This window comes from Polistes fuscatus, unplaced genomic scaffold (assembly GCF_010416935.1).
Source record: "Polistes fuscatus isolate 324 unplaced genomic scaffold, CU_Pfus_HIC Scaffold12, whole genome shotgun sequence".
Lineage (NCBI taxonomy): Eukaryota > Metazoa > Arthropoda > Insecta > Hymenoptera > Vespidae > Polistes > Polistes fuscatus.
The window spans coordinates 5,594,934-5,618,988 of record NW_025113020.1 but is presented as its reverse complement, the minus strand read 5'-3'; the positions used below and the strand labels follow the sequence as shown (position 1 = coordinate 5,618,988).

Genomic DNA, 24,055 nt, shown 5'->3' with positions numbered 1-24,055 from the left:
GTAAATGTTTTTTCGATGCAATCCCGAAAGCTGGTCTTCTTTTTCAATCGCACTTCGTTTCACATTTTCGTATAAAACAAAATGCCATCCAAAAAGAATTCATTAATTTGTCACTTATGTATATATTTATTGAAAATTGAAATCGTGGATAAGTCTTCATCGTTTCGTAAAATTCTGGGACACCCTGTACGTATACTTAAATACGCAGAACGAGGGAATCAGGATAGTCAAGCATGATTAAGCATGGATGCAAGAAGTAGTTTCGTGAACTAACAATAAGAGAAAACGATGGCTCGTGAATACTTGACAAAAGCATTTATTTATTTGCGAATATAGGCACAATATTTTAATATTTTTTCTTTTAGAGAAATATGCGCGTTGTATCTTTTTGAGAATCGATGCTTTTAACTTCAAGGTGCTTTCATTTCTTGTTTCACGCAATATTTAAATGCCTCGCGACCTTCGGTTCGTGGCTGAGACTACGAAGAAGGAATAAAAATCATAGTTATATCGTGTTATCTCGTGTTAGCCTTTTTACAAAACTGGATTTTATTATATTGGACGAAAGTAAAGATATATTTTTATCAAATTTCTTTAAATTCATTCAAATATGCTTCCATTATATATTTATTTTATATTGTTATAATTATAATCTATACGTCCAATAGGAATCCAGCTGTGTAAGAGCATGAAAAAGTATTAGAAAAGTTTAGGAAGAGGAAGAAAAAGGGTGCCCCTAGTGGACGTTGTCCCGTCATGCTTAGCGTATTTCAGCGAATTTTTAACCACATTACAGGCGTCTCGTACAAATAAGAGAACACTTTTATAGGAACAATCGAGGAATTACAAATGATAGGATTATAAAAAAGAAGACGAGCGTGTTTTATATTTTTTCGTTTATACCTTAAATCCTCTTTTAAGCCGATCTTTCATAATCGCTATGAACTCTTTATAGGACAATTGTCCATCGCCATCGTCGTCAAATAACGCAAATACGGTATCCAAAATATGGGAAGAAAGTACAGCACCGGTACATATTTTAACAGCTCGTTGAAATTCATCGCTATGAACTCTTTATAGGACAATTGTCCATCGCCATCGTCGTCAAATAACGCAAATACGGTATCCAAATATGGGAGAAAGTACAGCACCGGTACATCTTTTAAAATACGTTGAAATTCCAAAATACAAATAAAATGATGAAGAATCGAAGATCGAAATTCATCGATTTCGATGTATACCTTTAGAAATCGGATGATCTGCGAGAGTATACATTTGCATGGCTATTGAAAAATCATCCAAATTATTTAAAAATTGATAGAAACGTCTAAATTCGTCGAAAGTTATACCGATGTTCAAATTGGATCGATCCATCATTCTATCCAAATATTTGTCAAATCTGTAACAACATATTTATTCGCATATTTCGATTACATAGATAGGGAATGAAAATGAAAATCAAATAAATGTAATTAAAAGCCGTCATCTTACTCTTCGACATCCAATTGAGTGTATCTTAGAAGAATTTTAGCAAAGTCCAATTCGTTTATCGTATCGTGACCTTTACTAAATTCATGAAATTCCAATTCTAATACCTCGTGTTGCAGATTTTCCATAAAACGACGGAAATCGTCGTATTTTAATTCGTAGTTACCATCTTTTCCAAAGAAATGTATCATCAAGGTTGTGTCTACTGCATGACGTCGTTGTAGGCCCTATATCGCGTATAATTTATTTTTTTTTTTCATTTACTTTCAACACAATAGTTTATTTCCTTCAATACCTGATCATCATTAATGAATTGTCCTTGGATTTCTTCGGGACTCGTTTGACGTTGATTTAAATGTTCCAATTCGTCTTTCGTTTCGATGCCATGACGTCCTCTCCATGCATGACTAAAGACTTTTTCCATCTGCGTCATATATGCATTTCAACATTCAAATATATATAAGATCAAATTTGTAATTTAATGATTGTTAGAGATAAGCGTATATGTTACCGTTAAAGTCTACAACTATGTTAACTCTAAGCATCTTAGGGAAAGCATGTCAAAACAATTTCATTATACACTTTATTAAATTAGTCGTTTTACGAAACGCGTCGATTGAAATGTGATTCGTCTTCGAAATAATCCACTTTTCTTTTTCTATCAGCCCTTATCTTTTTTTTTTATAAATTCAAGACAAATTGTTAGAATAAAAATACAAAACACGGTTAGAAATTTAGTTTCATTTTCAAAAACACACACCACCAGTACGGACTTACATAAGAGCCAGGGACGAAAGTATCGTTCTCGTTTGTTCGTTCATTTGCATTACGAAGTTTAATAGTTGCCGCATTTTCTTCATTCGGTGTCAGTATTTGTTGCAACTGACATTTTGAAATGAAAACAATAATAACGTAAGTAATAATAATCGCTAGAAATAATACTCTTATTAAAAATGAATATAATTCAACCCCAATGAGTCAAATAAACATGCCCTACGTATTTAGTTAATATGCGTTAGTAGCTTTGCTTCGATTTTGGTTTCTTTTCTTTTTTTTTTTTTTTGTTAAAATTATTATTGCATTCGTTAACATTTGAGATTTTTTATCGTCAAAACTCACTGCACGTTTCGTCGTTTCGTCTAGATCACGTTTCTTCAAGCTTCCACCCAACAATCGTCGAATCTGCGAAAATTTTAGATGACAATTTTTCTTTTAATCGTAAGTCACGTCCGACTGTATATTTACGAATTAAAGAAAAAAAAAAAAACAGTATTTTTAATTTCCTTCGTTTTTCCTCTGTTCAACTAAAATTTTCGTTTGACGACGACGATTCTATCTACGAGCCTATCTACATTTTTTACAGTAACATTCATAAATAACGATTAATCAAAGGCAAAGAATAGTCAGGATTAAATCTTACCCTAAGTTGCTGTAAAACGATATAATAATATTTCTACACGAACGCAAACGCAAACGCACAGCACACATTTAACATGCAGAGAAAAATCAACACATTCAACGGATATTTAATTGGAATATATAATTGAATATGTGGTAAAGAGAGAGAGAGACATACTAAAAATGATCGTATCATTTTTGAATCATGCGTTGTCTAACGCGCAATTATATATAACATTTATATAAAACTGTTATATTTATCCATTAATTCATATTTTTATTAACAAGGTTTGTTTTTATCCAAATAATTAAGATTACAAATGTTTTATGAAAATTTATAAATTACATGCAGGAGTATTTGAAAATTTATTAATAGAGATAAGCTTTCGCTTCGAAATTTATTAGATACGATCATTTATAGTGTCACATTTTCTTCTTATTTATAAGATAATAATTTCGTAATCATTCGAAATATGTATAATTAACGATAAGAAATTCTTTAGATAATTCTTACCACGAGGAACTCTGTCTTATCCACACGTTCGTTGCCATCGGTATCGAACATGTTGAAAGCAATGTGAAAACCAGTTTTTGGCTCTGCAAGAAATTGATCATAAGAAAAGCAATAATAATCATAATAATAATAATAATAACAATAATAATAATAATAATAAGAAGAAGAAGAAAGAAGAAAGAAGAAGAAAAAGAATTCGGGTTCGTATTCGTATCGAACGAAATTATTTGAATGACTTCGTTAGCTGCATTTTATTTTATTTTAATTATTTTGAATAAATCATCAAATGAATATTTGGCATTTTGCAGGTATAGTCCATTGGGATCGTCGTATCGACCAGCATAATTCACGTTAGGCTGAAAACTTTTCAACTCTCTGTCGCGTGTTAGGTTCAACGCGCGACGTAAGTTACGATTTAGTTGAAACACCCAGTATATAGATGAAATTATAATAAAAATAAAAATTGAATACAACATAGTTAGCTGTCTTTTGGACCACCAAGGATAGAGATAGAACGTATATAATACTTCCGCAAATGTTGCGAGATAATTCGCGTTGATCTTTTTGTTTGTTTTAATATATATGTGAAAAAAGTAATTGATCTATGTATCATCTTCTTCGTTCCCATCTCCGACAGTGAAAAGTTTATAATATAGACGTCGTTAACCGACATAATAACTACAGGGAAGTTTGCAAGTTGAGATATCTTCTTAAATAAGAAAGATGACTAACGCGCGTGTTGCGCGAATGCGCACACGCGCTCGCGTTTCTCCCTGGATGTCATCATTTTCGAAATGAGACGAGCACAAGTGTTATCGGTGAAAGAGACCGGAGAGAGAGCAATAGTTTCTTTGTGAGATCTTCCAAGATAGATGAATACATCATTTTCTTCTACTTAATTTCTACCTTTCTCTCTTTCTCACTTTCTCACTTAATAATACAAAGTATATTCGTGTATGCACGCGCGTATACAAGGTGGCTCGATCGCATCCGTTACATTTCATTTCGTTTAATCTTCAATGGAATACATTTGGTTCGTATTTCAAAAATAAACGCGTTCGACAAATTTATTCTCGTAAAAGAGATCGGTGGTATCGTCGTCTTATTACCGTCGAAACAAAAGTTCATATTTTTCTCGGATTCCGAGAAGACAGGTCGTAAGATTATATTCGAACCACCCTGTATATCCGTGCGCGTATACACGCGGACGTACGCGCACCTCTTTTATTATTAACATAAGTGGAAAAATGAGAAAATAACTTTGTAACACTTTATTCGACCTATCGCGTATATCCAAATATATACAGGGTGTTCCAAACTCGGACGAGCAAATCAATTACATCGTATTTTCTTTTTAGACGATGTTTCGAGACTTTGTCGTTTGGTCGTCTAAGTTCGGGGCACTCTGTATATGGTTTTTCTATGGCAAGCGTGTACGCAATATCGGAGACGTGTAATTTTCTCGACTAAATTGGTATCGAACGAGCAATGTATTAACGTTGAACTTACTTGTCAGAATGGATAGAAGAAACAGGTACTCCGTGTAAGAAATTATACCTGAAAACGAGAAAAGGGTTGTAATTAATGTTATTACATTCTAAATGATTCTTATAATAAAACGACGCACACTCGCAATTCTTACGTACAAGCGTGAGTAATTATTATTGGACAAAATATCGAGACAATTAATTCGATCGTATAACTAATAATAGACAAAATCGCGAGATCGATATTTTCTATTTCGGATACGATTCGAAGATATTCGAATGACGAATTTCAATGATTTCGATGGCATTAGTTGCACGGTAATCGTAGTAATTCATTATCTCGGTTTAATCCCATATATATATATAGATTTATTATAAAAGATAAGTAATTATACTTAAATTAAAATTCTTAATTGTATCTATCGGGAATAAATTTCAATCAAATTCCTAAGAAAAAAAGTATATAAAGCAGATTAGACACACCTCATAAGTCGAAAGGTATTTTTTTCGGAAATTTCATTTCCATTTGATATAACGTAATAGCTTTCACAATAATTTAGAACATAATACTACAATCCACGAGCATCTTCCAAGTCTTTTCGATATCCCAAGCATGTGTGCGCGCGTGTGTCGGTAAACCTTTTATTCGTCCCACGTTACTATACTAACGATCCAAACTTATAGGTAAAGCAAACCGTACCGTTTCACACGTCTATAACCACCCCATAAAATCTTTTTTAGGATTAGAAAAGGAAGGAGGGAAGGCGGGTCCCATCGGAAGATACGAGCGAAAGTCGACCTTCTTTGACTATAGCCCCCCCCACCCCCACCCCCCACCCACCATTCCTCCTATCTATCCATATATCTCTCTCTATCTCTTTGTATAAATAAGTACTCGCGTAAATATATATAAAGAAATTATTGGAATAAAGTAAAAATGGCCCGTGTTTTCGATAGGTTTTCGTTAAAAGTAACCACGCTCGCTTAGTCGTCGATTCGATATTAAGTCATTCATTACTTTGGTGCTTAATTTAATATTTCAACGTAGTATCATTATTTGACGATTTAGCTAGGTTATTTATCGTTTGATCGTATTGATAAAATGAGTGCTAATGGCACGGTCATTAAGGGGAATAATTTAATGGGAACGCTATGCATCGGTTTCTGTTAGGTTACGATAAGGAAGCGGGTACCCTTTATCTAGAAGACATTTAGCCATACTTGCCGATACTTTTCCAATTTTTTCCAATCTTTTACGCGGGGTTCAATCTTTCGAGTCGTTTATAATCGTTTACGATTATATACCAAGGTGGATATCTTCAAAGCAGTATCTATCCCGCGACTCGAACTCGTTTATCTGCCAAAGGAATTTCTGGCTCGTGACACGCATGCGTGCACGCACACGAAAGATACAGAAAGAAAAAGAGAAATAAACAAAGATGCGAGAAACTCGTTATATCGAAGGGAGGTGTGAGACTGGTTCCCCTTCCCAACCCCCTTCCCAACCCCTTTTTATCCCATCCCTGCTCGCGACTATTTGCATTTCCATTAGCGCGACAAACGTGAGCCGAACGCGAAAATCCTGCCAAGATAGTTCTTTCGGTTTAGTTTCAGTATTACTTACACTTTCTTTCTTCTTTTTTCTCTCTTTCTATTTATTTCATTTATTTGATTTATTCGTAGCCAAGTTTTAGGGACGTTCGTTTCTATGATTTCATTATCCGACAAATTTATTTAGAGGAATATAAAAAGTTTGAAAAGTCAATCAAATGTTTTGACATTACAATTTGGCCTTGTACGTATATCCATATAGAAATCTAATTCTGATATTCATCTTACCCTTGTCTCTCAAACCTCGAAACATGTGCGGACTTCCATGGCGTAGCGAAGGTATGGCGTTTCCCATCACTTCTAATTCCTTATCCGACAGCACTCGTCTCTTCAATCTCGCTGAAAAAACAACGCTCTATATTTATTCTTCTTCTTCCGTGATTTTATTTTCGCCGAAGATCAAAAGATTCGAGGATTGACGATTTAATGACAAACTTTGTTGATAAAAAATCTATCAACCCTATCTCAAATTCTCATTCGATATTTATTTTAACGAATTCCACTCTAAATCTGCTCTTTCTTTCTTTCTTTTCGTATTCTTAACATTCCCATGACCTTAACTTTTTAAAACTTTCATTTCGGTTTGTTCCCCCTCTAGAAAAAAAATAAATATAAAAGAAAGCCCGACGGAGTGTCGTATCGAGAAGAAGAATGATCCGAGATACGATAGTTCGTTTATTTTTTATTTTTTATTAAATGCATTAGACGATAATTTATGTTTGATAAAATGAGGAAGAAACGATCCGCGTAATATTTTCTCTTAATCGTCCGATCAATTTTGATGAAAATATTAGAGTCGATTTATCGAATGCATCGCTATTAAGATCGGACGATTATTAAGATAAATTATAGTTAAATATGTTTGTATGTTTTTGTAGACGCGTATACTTACGTCTGGGTTCGGATTCAACGACGCTGTCGAGGAAATCTTGCGGAGTCATATAGAGTTGTCCATCATACTCGACCGATGCAAACTTTATAAATCTTCTTTCCCTCATCGTTAGTTTCACGGCCTTCTGTAGCTCGTCTTCGCGCTAAAACGTGTAATTAAATTATACGCCGTTAAATCGGAACTGTTAACCAGACCTACCAACAGTTTATACACATTTCTATATCTATTAATAAGGTAGAGGGTTTTTATTACAAAACTGCGCCCATCTCCTCGGCTACCCTCGCCTATGTCGTATGATTATATTTTATCGGATCTTTCCAATTGTATTTCATGACGTTGTTTATGGATCGCGACAAAGTAAATGTCACGATTTTTAAATAAGTTGTAAGAGAGAGAGAGAGAGAAAGACGCATCTTTTATTCAGAGAGTCTCCTCTTGAAAAAATTCACGCGAATAAAGATGTCACTTGTGGTACAAGAAAGGGAGAGTAACCAGGGCGCCTACACTTTGACATCCTTTTTACCATTCTTTTCTTCGAGGTCATTTTTTTTCCTTACGGCATCCTTACGCGGGACACGCACGAACGTACACGATTATGAACGTTTGTTCGAATTCGCGCACACGCGCGTTTCTTCTCTTTCGAATAAAATACTTCAATCTATATTTTTCTCGATTTCGTTCTAATTCTCGACAAGAATTCATTAGAAAAAAGATTACATCTTCAAAGATGACGTATTAATAATGATTTTTGACGGCTACCATCGAACTTTTTTTAAGTAGGTAGATTAGAGAAACGTTAGAATCGTCATTTTTCACAAAGACCATACTAGCATACTTCGTTGTTCTTCTACGGTGTTAACTATAATACGTCCGAACCTTTTTATCGCCTCGAGCTGACATTTTTAATGGGAACTCATAATACCGAGTGAGAAAAAAAGATAGATAGACGAATAGATAGATAGATAGATAGATAGATAGAAAGAAAGAACGAAGATTTGCGATCCGTTGAAATTAGAAAATTCAAAGTAACCTTTTTGAAATGCCGCTTACGAGGAATTCTTCGTTAATCCCTCTTCGAGGTCAATTTCGCTTGACCAAACATAGGTCCGACTTATTACGAAAGATATTTCCTTTATATGTAGTGGTACAGGGGGTCTCAATTTTTTTTCACAAATACGCGAAACGCCATGGTGGCTTTTAATACGATTCAAATACGAAGCCAATCTCGATTTCGTGGGAGTCACCGTTTATGCATACTGTGTGTTTATTTGAAAATAGTTAATTAATAGAGAATAAATATTTTATATATATATTTTGACTTGTATACAATATACAAGTCAAAAATGATTATTTACACGGTACTATACTATTAGTACTAGATAGTATAACTTTTATCTAAAACTAATAGTTTAACTAGTTTTACTAGTAGTACTAGATAGTAGTAACGCTTTTATCCGATACGCAACTTGATTCAACAATGAGTAAAGTAAAAAATAAATATTATACTTGTCATTTCCTAGTAGATTAAACATCGTCGACAAATAAAATCTTATTTTCAAGCAAACACACGGTATATGCGTAACCATTGTATATATCTAAGGTTTGAATTTTTAAAGGGTTATTTTTTTGTTTCCATGGGATTCGGCAATACGTCAATAAAGAAGAAACGATTCGGGTGATCTTGCGAACGAGGATATTTCCGCGAGAATGAATTTATGTTTGTGGTATACTCGTAAATCCTGTTCTGGGTTGCCTCTATCTGTATCTTTCTGTCTCTCTCTTTCTTTCTTTCTTTCTTTCTTTCTTTGTCCTTGTTTCGTTTCTTCACCTCGGTTAACGCGAGAGACATCCGGGAGATTTATAGACTATGCTCGTAGTATTCTCGAACTACATATCTTTTTGAAAATAAAAATAAAAATAAAAATAAAAATCAACAAAATCGAGATACATTCGCGTTTTACGTACCAACATGGAGTATCCGCGAATAATCGTGTTGAACCTCTTCAAATTTCCCGCCGTTTTTAATACAAATTTTCTTCCCGCTATCTTATTTTCATTAGCGATCTTTTTAATTGGTATCATATATACGGGGTATCTCAAAACTATACGATCAAAATTATTTTCAGACGCAAGTTTGCGGGAACTCGTTCCCCGATCCGCTCGACTTCATTAACTTATGCCTATATAGAATTTGTTTATGATCTTTTGGGACACCCTGTATGTATATATATATATATATTCACGCTATGTATCTCATTATGCAGGCAAAACGCTTACAGCATCACGTAGGGAGACATTAATCTTCTCGGAGTGCTCGACGATGTCAAAAAATTTTACTCCGGTATATAATATCTGTCTGCGTGTGCGTGTGCGTGTGCGTGTGCGCGTGGGGAGAGGGGGGTACGGGTTGAACGCGTCGCGATCTCTTTTACGAATCACGCTTGAATTTATCCTAAGAAAGAAAGTGTATAAAGGCACGAGGAAGAAACCGATATATAAAAAAAAGAAAAAAAAAAGGATATTTATATATAAAACAAAAGTAAAAATATAAAATAAAATAAAGAAGAGAAAGATGGAGGATAAGAAAGTTCCAAGTTGGCCGTTTTCGTTTTAAGTAGAATCTCGTTCGATCAATATTCCGGACAGGTTCCTTCCTTCTTCTTTCCTTCTTCTTTCCTTCTCGTTTCCTTCCTTTCTTCCTCTTCGATATCCTTCGGTGAAACGAACCCGAGAGAGCTCGCACTGTTGGCACATCCTTTGCGTGCCTACTGGATCTGGAAGGGTGTTAGGCCGGCATGTTAGCGGCCGACGTAATGACAGGCGCGGTGAACATTATGCTAAGTGTGACCGTTTCTTTTTTCTTTTTTCTTTTTTCTTTTATTTTCTTCCCCTACTACTCTTCTACTACTACTCTTCTAGCCGCAGTACCTTCCCTCCCAAATCTTCTCTTTACATCTAACTCTATTACTATTACCAATATTTTTCCATTTTTCTCTGCCTTCTCTTATCTTCTTTTAATAATAAATTAGATAAGAAATAAATTCTAGATACACTTGACTGCAATTACTATCGATTGGAATCGCGCTTCCTTTAAAATAGAAATCATTACACCTTCAACCCTCCCTTCTTTCCCCCCTTCTTCCCTCTTACGAACGCATACGCGCGTACAATTAATAACATAAGTATGTATATAAATCTTGAAATAATATTCTTAGAAATGTAATCCAAAGTCTAAGAGTGGTACATCGATGCAATCATTCTCGAAGATTGCAATTCTAATCATACGTAATGATTTATGTTCTCATAAGTTGAAGAACTCGTTACGATTGGATGGACGCGATAACTAATTAAATCGATCTTTCTAAGCTCTTACCAGGTTCCAATCTATGCGAGAAACTACCCTTCTTCCTTCTAATCGACGAAAAGGAAAAAACAAATGAAATAATACAAATAAAATTGGAGAAACTGATTGTGAGAAGCGGTAGAAGAGAGAGAGAGAGAGAGAGAGAGAGACGAATGAACTACAAAAAAGAAAAAAGGAAAAAAGAAAAAAGTAAGCGAGCGTGATAGCACTTAAACATCGTTCCACGATATTATAGCTCGTATCGAGGTGCGAGAACGAGACGAGAGAGAATCGGCTTCTCGTTGAACCGTATAATCATTTAACGTTCTTCATTTTCTGGATGCTGCGAGAGAGAAAGAAAGAGGGAAAGATTAAAGAAACGTTGCCGGAGAGAATCATATCATTCGCACCTGTCCAATTGCTGTTCGCACCGGCACGATCGTCGCAGACACCCGCCAGGAGCGCAACAGATTTATAAAATCCAATTTGAATAACGAGATGCGTGAAGTGTTAATATTCGGCCGCCACAGCGATGATCTCTTTTTCTTATACGTGTACGTACTTATACGTGAAAGACGTAATGCGATGCGAAATCATACGGGGCGTTTACCCATACAATTACAGCTACAGTTTGGTGGTGGTGGTGGTGGTGGTGGTGGTATACGTAAGATATAATACGACGCCAAATTGTAACGAGTACCTATATACGCGTATGGATACTTTTCGATATATTTTCATCCTAATAGTTATGGGCTCTTACACGTACAACAGATTAACGAGCTAAATTATTATGCGCATCATTTACAAATATTATCATTCTTCTTAACGTACGTGCATTTAGGTATACTTTCGTAGGGGATAGATGAAAGGATATAACGTTAAAACGCAATCGTATAATACGTGTAATACATTTTAATATAAATCGACAAAAATAAAAGTCGAATCATTACGGATACCATAAGTATTCGTACGAGTATACTTTTAATATTAGTATTTGCGTATCCGTAGGAAAAATAGAAATTTCCCCGACAAAAAGAAAAAGAAAAAAAAAAAAGAAATGTGAACTATTTACCCATGCAAGATATGCAGTAAAATGCAAAATCGTTTAAAGCACGTAAATACGATCACTCGCAGTATAGAGCAACTTACATATATGGATACTTTCCCTCCCCTCGCTCATTTTCTTCCACTCTCTCTCTCTCTCTCTCTCTCTACTTATCTATCTTGGAAGACTCCTTTGCGTTCCTCAAAGATATACCAACCCTACCTGCATAATGTTTGGTATGCATGGCCCCATGATTACGGATCACCATAGTACTTAACTGCTGAGGTAGAAGATCGTATACGTACACGTACACACCGGCGCCCAGATTACTCGAGATAATTGAAATCGGATAACGAGTACGACGAGTATAAATGCGAATCTAGTTGGTAGAATTTAATCCATGGGGAATATCTTCGTATTTGAATGACATGTTTCATGTCGCAATCATTCGATCGACTCGTAATGTTCAACGAGAATTTTACTCGATGGAACGTTGCGCGTGTATAAATCAAAGGGTGGCTTATTACGGGGGAGGGGGGAGGGGGGAGGGCTCGGCGATCGAGAGGAGAGGAAAGGTAGGAAAAGGGGGAACGTTTATTTCTCGTAGTTGCATACCGATCTGTAATTTTATTTGAACGGATAAAGTAGGGTGACTTTAAACGCGTTGCATACGAGGTGCTAATAAGAAGGGTACAATATTTTATGGGATTATAGTAGGGTAAGGTTGCTCAAATCGTACCTTCCTTCCAAGTTATCGATTTAATATCGCATCAACGCATGGTTCCTAGTAACGGATAATTGTTCGCGCAATCGGTTTTTCTCGTTGCAACGCGCGATGCGCGAGAGTATGCATCATACTATAATAATAATAATAATAATAATAATAATAATAATAATAATAGAACATTTGACGAGAGACTTAAGGGTTGAATTAGAGCAATAGTAGATAAAATGTTATCACGAGAGCCCCTGTGGCCTAATGGATAAGGCATCGGTCTCCTAAACCGGGGATTGTGGGTTCGAGTCCCACCAGGGGTAAATTTACTTTTTTTTTATTTCCAATGCAGATAATGCAACAACAACGCAATATATTGCATATCAGATATAGTAGATATTTCGATAAGCTCCTAGATACTCATACATATATATATATATAAATTTGTAAATATAATATAATAATGGAAGACCGCACACACCCTCTACTGCGATTAGATCAAATTACGTAGAAATTTATGAAACTTCGAATGATACAAAAAATTTGTTTCGATACTAAAAACATTGTAAATGAATAACATGATCCAATTATCTTATGTGCATCGTCTAACGCTTAATTAACGCAATAATTTTAATCGTAAAATTTAAAAATCTAAACGTTATATATATAATGAAGATTTATTTTCAAAGACGAAGAATAAAATTGATGCCAGTCTAAAAGTAATAAATAGCGTTTTAAGGGGCTTGACATCGTTCGCGTCGCGTTCTTATAATATGCACAACGGAGAAAGAAAGAAAGATAGAGAAAGCCCTTAAGGGACGAATAAAGTATCCTTACTTTATTACTTATTATATTGCTTGACAAACTAAACCAAACGAAAGGGAAAAAAAAGAAGAGAAAAGAGAAGAAAAGGAAAGAAAAGAAAAGAAAAGAAAAGAAAAGAAGAGAAAAGAAAAGAAGAGAAAAGAAGAGAAAAGAAAAGAAGAGAAAATAAGAGAAAATAAACGAAAAGAAAAAAAAGCAAAAGTCCGATTGATAGCTGGGTGGTCCTAACAGCCATAATTTAAGGGTGGTCTCGATGAACTCGCATGATCACGAATCTCTATTCGTCCTTCTCGCATACATTCTCGCATACTACACACACTTCTAGCTCGGGTTAGAACACGGGAGCGATAAAATCGATATCTTCAACAGTTCTATCGCGTTGTCGTAGCGTAGTTGTAGTAGTAGTAGTAGTAGTAGTAGTAGTTTAAAGTTATGGTACATTTTCTTTCGAATCTTTAGTTCAAAGGACACGACAGTGGTCTTTTAACGATTTAAGGCTAAATTCCAAAATGTCCTTTTTTTCAATCTGACAAGGACACGCACACAGGATGATTCATCCAACTGCGTTAAATAAATTACACCTAAACTGTTTGTTATACGAACAAAATTTCTATGACCATATAAAAAGTTAAATGACATAATCATCCATTTACGTCTAATTTATTTTTGTTTCGTTTTATGATAATCCGCACGATAGTTGCGATCGACAACGAACCTTTGTCGTAGAAAATTTCGATAAATATTTGTTTTTCGACGCGTATACTTTAATAGATTTTGTCCATTGATACCACGCGACTTTTGTATGAAATATTTGTCGATGTAACGAACAATTTACGGGAAATTTAAACGATGCGGTAAAATAAATCAGTCTGCACCCGCGCGCATACCTGCATTGTTAATGGTTCATAGATGCGTTGTACCGTGCATTTGTATCGGTGAAAGTGTTAGGGTTCTTTTCTCGGAGACAGTTATTCAATTACACACACATACACAGAGAGAGACAAATATACACGCGTAGGTATTCTTAGCTTGACGGAATCTTGTAGCAACTTTTGCTATCGGATCGTTCGATCGTGGAAGATCGGGAATAAATGATTGCATCTTTTTTCTCTCCCTCTATCTCATCCTTTTTTTCTTTATCTATCCTTCCGAAGAACGATAACAGTTACCGGAGTTTGTAGAAAAAAAGGCATAGAAAAAAGTAGGTCCCCCGGTGATTTGTGGCCACGCGAAAGATTCGATCTCTATCTCGATACACGTAGATATTATAAGAAACACGAGTGTAGGAGATACACCGTATATACGTATTAATGTATTGGATTTTTAGAAAAAGTAATTTCGTTGGTTTTACTTTAAATCTCGAAATGATTTGACAATTTAGATGTTCCCACGTAAGAACAAGTAAGAACAAATACGCGTTATATGCGAATGAATTTCTATGCACTTTTGTATAGGAGAGTAGCAAACGGAGTACGTATAGCAATGTAAGAAAGAAAATATATTGCAGCGTTAAATAAGATGTTTGTTTGTTTGTTTGTAAGATACGATGGATGTTAGACTCGATTTGGAAAAGTAACGACCAATTCGATTTTCAAGCTTGTCCTCTCCGACGTATCGACACCGTATACGTATACGTTTATACGTTCCTTCGGACATTTAAACCATGTACCTTCGAGTTTATAGCGTCCTTCGACGTAAAACACGACAACGCGGTAGCCTATTCGCTCGAGAACTTCAATGATATCTATTTAAGTATAGTTTAATCTAGGTAAAATGAGGAAAAAACAAAGGCGAAGATCGACGCGCGTTTTATTAAGGAGAAAAGTTGTCGGAGTGTGAAATAAGTGTTTGGTCTTGGTATAGGTTGTCTCTCGATGAGTTAATGCAAATGAGACGGAGGCAAATGGTAACGGAGGCAGGCGATTCGTCTAAATTAATTAACGCTGTGGTCCGTAGCAGCGTGAAATTAGCGCGAGTGCGTGGGACGCTTTGGAACGGGTAGCTATTAGCCCGCTAATGGCCCAATACCACCCTACGCGCATAAACACATATACGGGGGGTGGGAAGGGGAGTTTAGTTGTGTGCCGGATCACGTGTTACCAGGCTATGCATCAGCGACGAAACAATGCCGGACTATAATTGAATATTTCCAGGGACTATGATTTAAGAATAGCCCTTTGGCCATTTTCATTTTGTTCTTCGTATTTGCCTTGGCCCTCCTTACGCGCGCGCGCGCGCGCGCAACTTACGTACGCGCGATAAATAATCACCTTTTGGTGGTCTTCTTTCCACGTTATACGATCGGGCAAAAGTTACTACGCGATCTTCTAAATCGATTACTCTTTCTTTTTTGCAACTTTTTTACGCGTAACGACTGTTCCTCGTCTTGGATGCAAGGGTTAAAGGGCGTTATTATTTAAATAACAGTTTGTCGGGATTAAAAGTTTGGAATACGCATATATTTAATCATACGTCCCTTTTCCGAGCCATTATCGATCATCAACCGTCTTTCTTCCAAATCTACGTAACACCTTAGAGGGGGAGCGCGTACAAAGCGTTCTCGAAATCTCCACAGTCTAGATCACCAGATGTTATTTGTTCAGAAATAAATATTATATCCTTTTCTTAAGAGGACCCTATCTTACGGATTCTATAGTGCCATAAATTCTCTATTCTATTTTATTTACTTATTTTATTTATTATACAAACTAATATTACTCCTTTACATACGGAAAATTTGTTTTCTCTCAAAGTTGGGCCATAGGGTGGACCGAAAGTACGAGATCGTCGAAGGAAACGTTTGGTCTACCCTGTATAACGGAAACTCGTTTCGTTTGGTTTCGTTATCTTTTTATTAAGTTACTTGGTAGCAACTGTGAATATTTTTGACTTTAAGTGGCGCTGGTCCGCGCGGCATTTCTTTGCTTTTTGAAAAAAGTTCAAAAGGTCGAACGAAAAACGAGGTATGCGTTGGGAGAAAAGAAGAAGCCGAATACGAACGAAAACTGAGAATGGAATTTCTTTTTCTCGGCACACGCGGAAACTTTCGAAATCGACTAATCACAGAGTTCCTCGAGAGCGATAATTTCACGATGCCGAATTTGTTGTTTCCTTCCCTTTCTTGCACGCACGCAAACAAGCGCGGGAGGTCGAGAGACGTTTTCTTCCGAACCTATTATTATTAATATTTTACGAGTAACCTTCTGCACGCGTGTTAGAAAAATCTTACGATAGAAAGAAAAATAATACTCGGATTTATCTTTCGATCATTTCGATAGACAAAATGAAAAAGATTACAAAACATTTGGATACATTTGGATCTTATTATTCCCTTTATTTTCTAACGGCCGTCGTTCCAAAAGCAACGGAAATTTGTCGAAGAAAAATCAACAAAACTTTTTGCTTGGAAACTTTGAAAAGGCTAGAGAAACTATTCTGTCTTTTTCTTTTTTATTATTAATGACAAAACCATTGAATTACAAAGAATTAAATAGAATTCCTGAATTAGAAAGTTCATACCTGAGGATTGAAATATCATTTGATATTTGTTCTATCGTAAGTGTCAATAGCGACGAAAGGAAGACCAATAATTTACTTTTCCAAAGGACAATGTCCCTTTTCGATATTTTTTTTACGGCAAAGGACAGAAGAGACAATAAACCTTTTGCTTCCTTATTCATCAACGATTCGAGTGTACAACTTTTCCTTTTTCACAATGAACGCGTGCTGTCTTCAAGGTTTCCATTAAATGAATTATCTCCGATTTCTAAATTCATTCAATTTTCCATCCCCTCCCGAACCTGGATCCCTATAAAAAGAGCTCTTCCCAAAAAGTTTTTCCTTATTTATGTTTTTTCCATCGAAGTTAACAGTCGTTTATTAGTCGTTCGAGTATAAGTTGCTCGTGCTCCTGCTTCTGCTCCTGCTTCTGCTCCTGCTTCTGCTCCTGCTTCTGCTCCTCGATCAACGAGCTAAGGTATTTTAATAATTACGCGAAAAATCTCTATCTTACATACGAGATAAGGACACAGTGTTCGTCGCTGAAAGTCAAACGAAAGATCTAACGAATAATTTTACATTTGTTTTAGAAATATATTTGACAAGATGAAAGATACTGCGGTTAAAGAAGATTTTGAATTTTTCCTATCTAAAGCCATGAGACTAATATATAAGTTCGACCCCACTTATAGCGAGTTTATTTGTTGGGAGCAACAATTCATTAAAACGGTGCGTCAAATTAAGCTCCCGATTGAAATGAAAGTGCCACTTTTGTTAAAATTAATTGAGCGTTACGTTTTAAATGCAGTGGAATTAGGAACGGGCTTAAGTCTTACCGACCTAAGAAATTTACCCTACGAAGATATCGCACATATATTGCAACGTACCTTTATGGAAGTTCCAATTCCCGCATTGTTCAGAACAACATTCCTACATCTACGCCAAATAGAAGGAGAATCCGTCAAACAGTTTGCTAGAAGGGTTGAAATGATATCTGTTCATTGCGAATTTGAAACTCATAGAATGTTGATCGCAAAATTACGATTTACCGTCGGTTTAAGAGATGGACGTATTCGAGATGCATTAAATGGCCAGCCGCAATTAAGTTTCGAAGAAACGGTACGTATCGCCGAACAAATGGAAAGTCGCGATGGTCGCCAAACCGAGGAGGGAGCTCTTCATCTTTACCCCGAGATAATTCATACAACATTTGATTAACTTTTAATATCAAAAGAAAAATGGATTGAAATATAATTGAACGAGTCGCGGATGATAATTGTTGAAAGCTAAGCACACGGAAAGAACATATTTTGGAAAAGGAAAGGATTGGAAAGGATAGCGCGTGTAAATGTGCGAGAGAGAGAGAAACGCAAGATTATATTTGATAATTCGCATTGGAGAAACGAACAGTTAAGTTGAATCTGATTTATCGTTTATCCTCGATAATAGGTAAGAAAGGTGTACTCGAACGATCGATCACTCTCTCGCGTTGGAATTATCGAAGGGGTGCCGAAGCGTGGCCCGACCACCAGTCGCTTCTTCGTAGTCTCGAGGTTAGCATAATGGGTCCGTAAGGCCCACACGAGAGTCGAAAAGTGGCCTCGGGAGAAGAGAGAAGCTTGTTGTAGACAGTGTCGAGATGGGGGAGGGGGTGGGGGCTTTGCTAGTAGGAGGATCCAACCCATTAGTTACCTTAGCCGCTCGTCAAACATGCCTCTGCATACGTAATGCGAGCTGATAATGCGCTGGACCAACTCTCGTAATAACGCGTAATGTATTGTACAACCGAACCACTTTTGCGTATTTTTCTTTTTTACTAATATTTTTTTACTATAATATTTTATTTTATTTCATTCCTAATTTATACTTACCCTGTCTCGCGAGAAATTATAATCTACCATAATACAACTACCTATACCTAAATTACATAAAACATAATTAATTACCAAACGTCCATGTCCCATTAATTCCACGAGTGAAAGTTCATTTATATAAATTTAACTTTCAAATTATTTTTCAACGAAATCCGAACTTTTTTTAATCGCGTATTTCCTGTTTTTCTCGAAACTAGATTTTCGGATCTGCCCATGTCTGACTTAATCAAAAACTATAGATACACTTTTTATCTACATATGTATATATATATATATTATCGATATACGTTCTAATCTCATTATCTATACGTTTCTTTATTTTTCATCGTCAACGACACGTGTAATACAATTATACAAGGTGCCTTAAAAGTGAATTTATCGAACTGATCGATTGTAAATCATTTCTCTTACAAGTAATGCAATTCGTTTCAACTACACTTTAATTATTGGACATTTCGTTATTTGAAAGGAAGAAGTCAAAGAATTGTTAACCGTTTGACTGTTGCGAACGCAAATAACATTGTTATTTCCACTTGTGGAACACCTGTTGATCGTCCGGTAAATTCCAGGACACCCTATGCGCGTAAATACATAATTTACGATAGCAATATTTTCCTATAGTTACCAATGACGGAAAACGTTCATTAAAGATAATTGTAGATCTTAACTTAAGTACTTTGTATTACGATTTGTTCCAAGATCTCGGATCTCTGTCACTGCATATATTTATCTATGTACCCATAACCAATCGATTATAGTATTTACTGAATTGTAACTGGTATGTTAATAAATAAAAAAAAGAATGAAAGAAAGTAACAGGAATAAAAAATCCTAGCATATTTTTTACTCGATACTACGATATCGATTGCGATTGCGTTTCATGCCTACCTATAGGATGATATAATTTGACGTTCCTTTCCATGATTTATTATACCCTCGATCTCTTCCCCATCCTTGATCTTGATATTTCATATTTTTCTTCTTCTAGCTTTTATTCAAAGTCTTTGTCGGTACTATAATTCTCAACCTCTTTTTCCTATCGTACATGAAAATCTGAGCGCGATCGTTCGATCATGATCAACTACAATTCCCATAGATTGCGAACATTATATAAAATAACTAACAACACGTATATATGTACATATATATTTATGTATACGATGATCGAGTACAGATCAGATACATTCCGAGAAGAAGGCATCTCTAATTTTATTTATTTTATTTTATCCGTTAAAATGTCCGATCATAATGGCCAAGCCAATGTTTCAATCTTTTTCATGGTAGCGCTTAGTAAACGTTTCCGTTTCTATCTATCACGTGGATTATTCCTCAAGATATTTTTATACTTTTGCAAATGATTATAAGCTTCGTAAAGAAACGATCCTGTAACGTATGATTTTTAATTTTTTCTTTTTTCTTTTGCCCTTTACTTTTTTTTAACTTTTTTTTTTTTTAATAAGATTTGAAATCGATGATATACCCTTCAACCTGAAAATATTCTATAATATTTCAAAGAAGCCGTGATAAATATCCTTGATAATTTACCATATGAGAGATAATATGTTCAAGTATACGATGAAGTTGTAACACGCCGGTATTAAATTCATCGATCGAAAAGAAACTCTTCTTGAACATTGCTATTCCGATTTTAATCGCTTTTCGCGCATTTATTTTATGGATAATAAATTATAGTTGAAAGTACATATGCGAGAAAGAAAAATATTCTATCGATAGAAATAATCGGGACAATTTTTTAATTCTATAATACCTAAGTAGAAAATTCTAATTGAACGCGAACAGTTAATTGCAAATCTATGGGAATCGTGATTAAACTCATTTGGATCTATGGAATATCAGTTTGAGGCATGGGTGCCAAGTCCCCCATATCGTTTATGTTCAGTCAAAAGTCATTTAATTAACATTTATACCGATCCGAGTTATTGATCTATGAATCAAACTAATTTTTAATAGGAAAATTATGCTTTTTATCATAAATAAATATTACATTTGTTTTTTTTAAAAAGGCACCGAATTAATTTCTACACCCGATACATATATGTCAATTTTCAAATTAAAATCTTTGAATAAATTAAAACAAATCTCTCGCATTTCTCAATTCTCGTTCTTCTCATTTGGAACAAATTCTTCGTCATACATACATATTTCTATATATTTCCCTATATGTATACACACATTTATACATATTCTTATCGCAAGGCCAATAAGTCTGTTAGAATGTAAATAAAACGTAATATACGTTTGCAGAATATATATATAAGAATATATGTACATAAAGAGATATAATAACGTCAACGTTTTTCGACAGCACTAGTCGAACGAGTTTAAAATAGATAACATTTGTATTCTATGCTCATTATTCATTCTAATGTATATATATATACTTAAATATATACATACCAGTGTATGTATTAATATTCAGAGCAATGTTACCGTCTTTGTCGTACTTTCCAATAACCATGCATCTCTTTCTTTCTATTTTTCAAACACCAATCGTTCTTACCGCATTGCAACCACCCACGCGTATAAGATAGCGAACGATTAAGATAGAACTACGTATTAAATATATACAGTTTGTCCTAAAATTGTATCATACCTTAATGAGACTGCGTAGAATCAATAAAGTTTATTCTACTTGTATTCAAAAATTACCAGAGAATTATAAATTATAAATTATAAGAAAAATATGTAATAGAATAAAAAATGACAAAAAATATGGCACGCCGTAAGCTTACTTTTAAGACAAACCAATATACGTATACTCATATGTAGATATGCACATGTTAGATATGCGCGTACAGGAATAATATATTTAAATAAATATATATATGTATACATATGTAAAAAGAATTAGTATTTATGTTTATACAAATTTATTTATAGATCTAGTATGCGTGCGCATAGATTAGTAGACACGTCGCATAACTAAAACTTGTACATCCTCTTTTCTCTGTACAATTTACTAAGCAATAAGAAAAAGAAAGAAAGAAGATAGGCAATTCGGAGAGACACGTTCTTAGCAGATTACGATGACAAATGGCTGGATGTTATAAAAAAGTTTTCGAGGTCGAGTAGCCTTCTTATCATTATCGTGTTTTCTAAGTTATGCGAGTTAGATGATAATCGTTGAATTTATAAGGAAATACACCATATGTGTCAAGTTTTCTTTATCTCTTTATCTCTTCTCTCTCTCTCTCTTTTTTTATTCTTTTTGATTTTTACACTCGTTAACAAAATCAAAGATCTCTCATAAAAATTCAACATTCTATTACAATATCGATAACTAAGTTTTATTCTAACTTGTATGATTAATCTGTAACTTTGAAATATTTTTCTTTCGACTAAATTGTTTGGAAATATGAAAAATATCAAATAAAAATAAGTCCACATAAAAATACATTCTTTCACAAAGTTTTCTTTATTTGTTTTATCTCTCTCTCTCTCTCTCTCTCTTATACATATACATTGTATCTTAAATCGAAGCGCTTAATCAAATTTCAAAAAGTTATAACGATGTCGATAAGAACATTTTATTTTAACTTTAAGTTCGTTTAAAGTTTTAAAAAATCTCTCCGCACAGTGTCGCATTTAAATCAAAACATGACCTACATTTCGACGAAACTTACTAACAATACGAAAGAATATAGGTCAACCAATAAGAAAACATTGTTTGTAATGAAAACATGACCTACATTTCGACGAAACTTACTAACAATACAGAAGAATATAGGTCAACCAATAAGAAAACATTATTTGTAATGAAAACATGACTTATATTTCGAGGAAACTTACTAACATTACTAAAGAGTATATGTCGATACTTCGATTTGACAGATATCGAGAAATCGAAATATATACGTATACGTGTGCGCGCTGTGTGACACTGGTATATATATATATAACTTTTAAAGTGGACTGTACTAACGCACCTTTCGTGATTTCAAGGCGTGCACCACATTGACTCTTGAGTATTTCTCCGTCAGAATAAGTATCAGTGAACCGGCTGCGAGTATTCCAATGCCGGTTCTCAGCTTCTTAAGGCTATCGTCACCACCACGCCACGAGTTGTACGCACGCACGACATGTCGATAATTTCGCGAGAACGAAACGGCTCGTCTCGTAAGAAGACTACCCGTCAACGCCATGTTTCTATTCTCTATTCTCTATCTCTCTCCCTCTCCCACTCTGATACGCTGACTCTCTCGCGCTCGCTCGTAATAGTTCGGTCTTTGTCGTGTACATTCGTACGAGTGCGTACGCATGCTCGGTAGGTAACTTTCGTTTTTTAAATTCAATTTTCTACTATATTTTTGCAATCACTTTTTATTCTATCTTTTATCGCATTTTTATTGTATTTTATATTATATTTATATTATATTCTTACTTAATGTTGTATAATAAAGAGATTTCGATGTTACTTATTGTTCATGCCAATAAATATTTTAATAAAAATTTGCAGCAATTTATATTCCATTTTCTACCGTATTGTTTTCACATTATTCTTCACTGAAAATGTCTTCATTAAGGATTTCTTTTCCAAAACAAGATGTATCTTCAATTTATCGAATTACTTTTTTTTTGGAATTCACGATTCATCTTGATTTAAATGAAAAAATTACAATAAACTGAATCAAGCATTAGAGCAAATATTATTAATCCTTTTCGCAAAGAATAGAAATAAGGAACTAAAGAACGTAAGTAAGTATATCCGAAGACCTTTGATCTTACCAAAAAATGAGTACACAGTACACCTGTACTACGAAGGTCTACCATCAGACAGGTATTAATCCCGGTAATCAGTATAGGAAGAGGAGGAGGAGGAGGAGGAGGAGGAAGAAGAAGAAGAAGAAGAAAAAGAAGTAAACGAAGATGAAGGAGGATAAGAAAGCCGAAAAGGGGAAAGCGTAGTTGGTCTGGCCCTAGGTCGTTAAGTCAGTGGACTGAATCGTAATGCTTGAGAAGTAAGTAAAGGAAGGAGTAAGAAGAAGCAGAAGAAGGAGAAGGTGGTATGGAAGGAGTAACTGAGTGAGTAAGAAAGAAAGAAAGATGGAATGAGTGAATAAGCGAGTGAACTAACAGAGACAGAAGCTGGGGCACCTGTCTGTCCCTCCACTGGTGAGGAAATACGAGGAAGAGGGGCCGGCACCGTTCCGTGGTTCAGTACCCCGTGCACGTTCACGTTGATAAGACCATACTCTAATCACTCGTCGTCGGTAGTGTCTAAACACGGACGATTGATATAATAATGTGCGTGCTAGCTTATTAAAAGCCTCGTGGCATGGGCCTTTTATCTCTTTTTTTTTCTTTTCTTTTCCTTCATCTCTCTGCCCCCCTATCCTTCTCTTTC

The 24,055-nt window shown here is 35.1% G+C and overlaps 1 protein-coding gene, 1 long non-coding RNA gene and 1 other non-coding gene across 6 annotated transcripts; 1 reads left to right on the top strand and 2 right to left on the bottom strand.

Annotated features, from left to right (window-relative positions):
- Positions 1–329: 329 nt before the first annotated feature.
- On the bottom strand, positions 330–22,889 carry LOC122513226 (calcium uptake protein 3, mitochondrial). Of its 4 annotated transcripts, XM_043629492.1 has the most exons (12): positions 22,638–22,888; positions 7,391–7,532; positions 6,727–6,837; positions 4,910–4,957; positions 3,401–3,483; positions 2,608–2,670; positions 2,266–2,370; positions 1,784–1,912; positions 1,492–1,715; positions 1,242–1,399; positions 904–1,061; positions 330–479 (listed from the first exon to the last, which is right to left on the bottom strand). In XM_043629492.1, the coding sequence occupies exons 1-12, from the start codon at positions 22,851–22,853 to the stop codon at positions 411–413; spliced, it is 1,506 nt and encodes a 501-aa protein (XP_043485427.1). In that variant the 5' UTR covers positions 22,854–22,888; the 3' UTR covers positions 330–410. The 4 variants fall into 4 exon arrangements, with proteins under 4 accessions (XP_043485427.1, XP_043485429.1, XP_043485430.1 ...); XM_043629494.1 differs by lacking the exon at positions 2,266–2,370 and having other exon boundaries at positions 904–1,062; positions 1,243–1,399; positions 22,638–22,887; XM_043629493.1 differs by lacking the exon at positions 330–479 and having other exon boundaries at positions 898–1,062; positions 1,243–1,399; positions 22,638–22,889.
- On the top strand, positions 12,744–12,816 carry Trnar-ccu. Its single transcript has one exon. It is a non-coding gene; the product is annotated as a tRNA-Arg (tRNA).
- On the bottom strand, positions 22,130–22,623 carry LOC122513228. The gene is made up of 2 exons (XR_006302697.1): positions 22,397–22,623; positions 22,130–22,313 (listed from the first exon to the last, which is right to left on the bottom strand). It is a non-coding gene; the product is annotated as an uncharacterized LOC122513228 (long non-coding RNA).
- Positions 22,890–24,055: the final 1,166 nt, after the last annotated feature.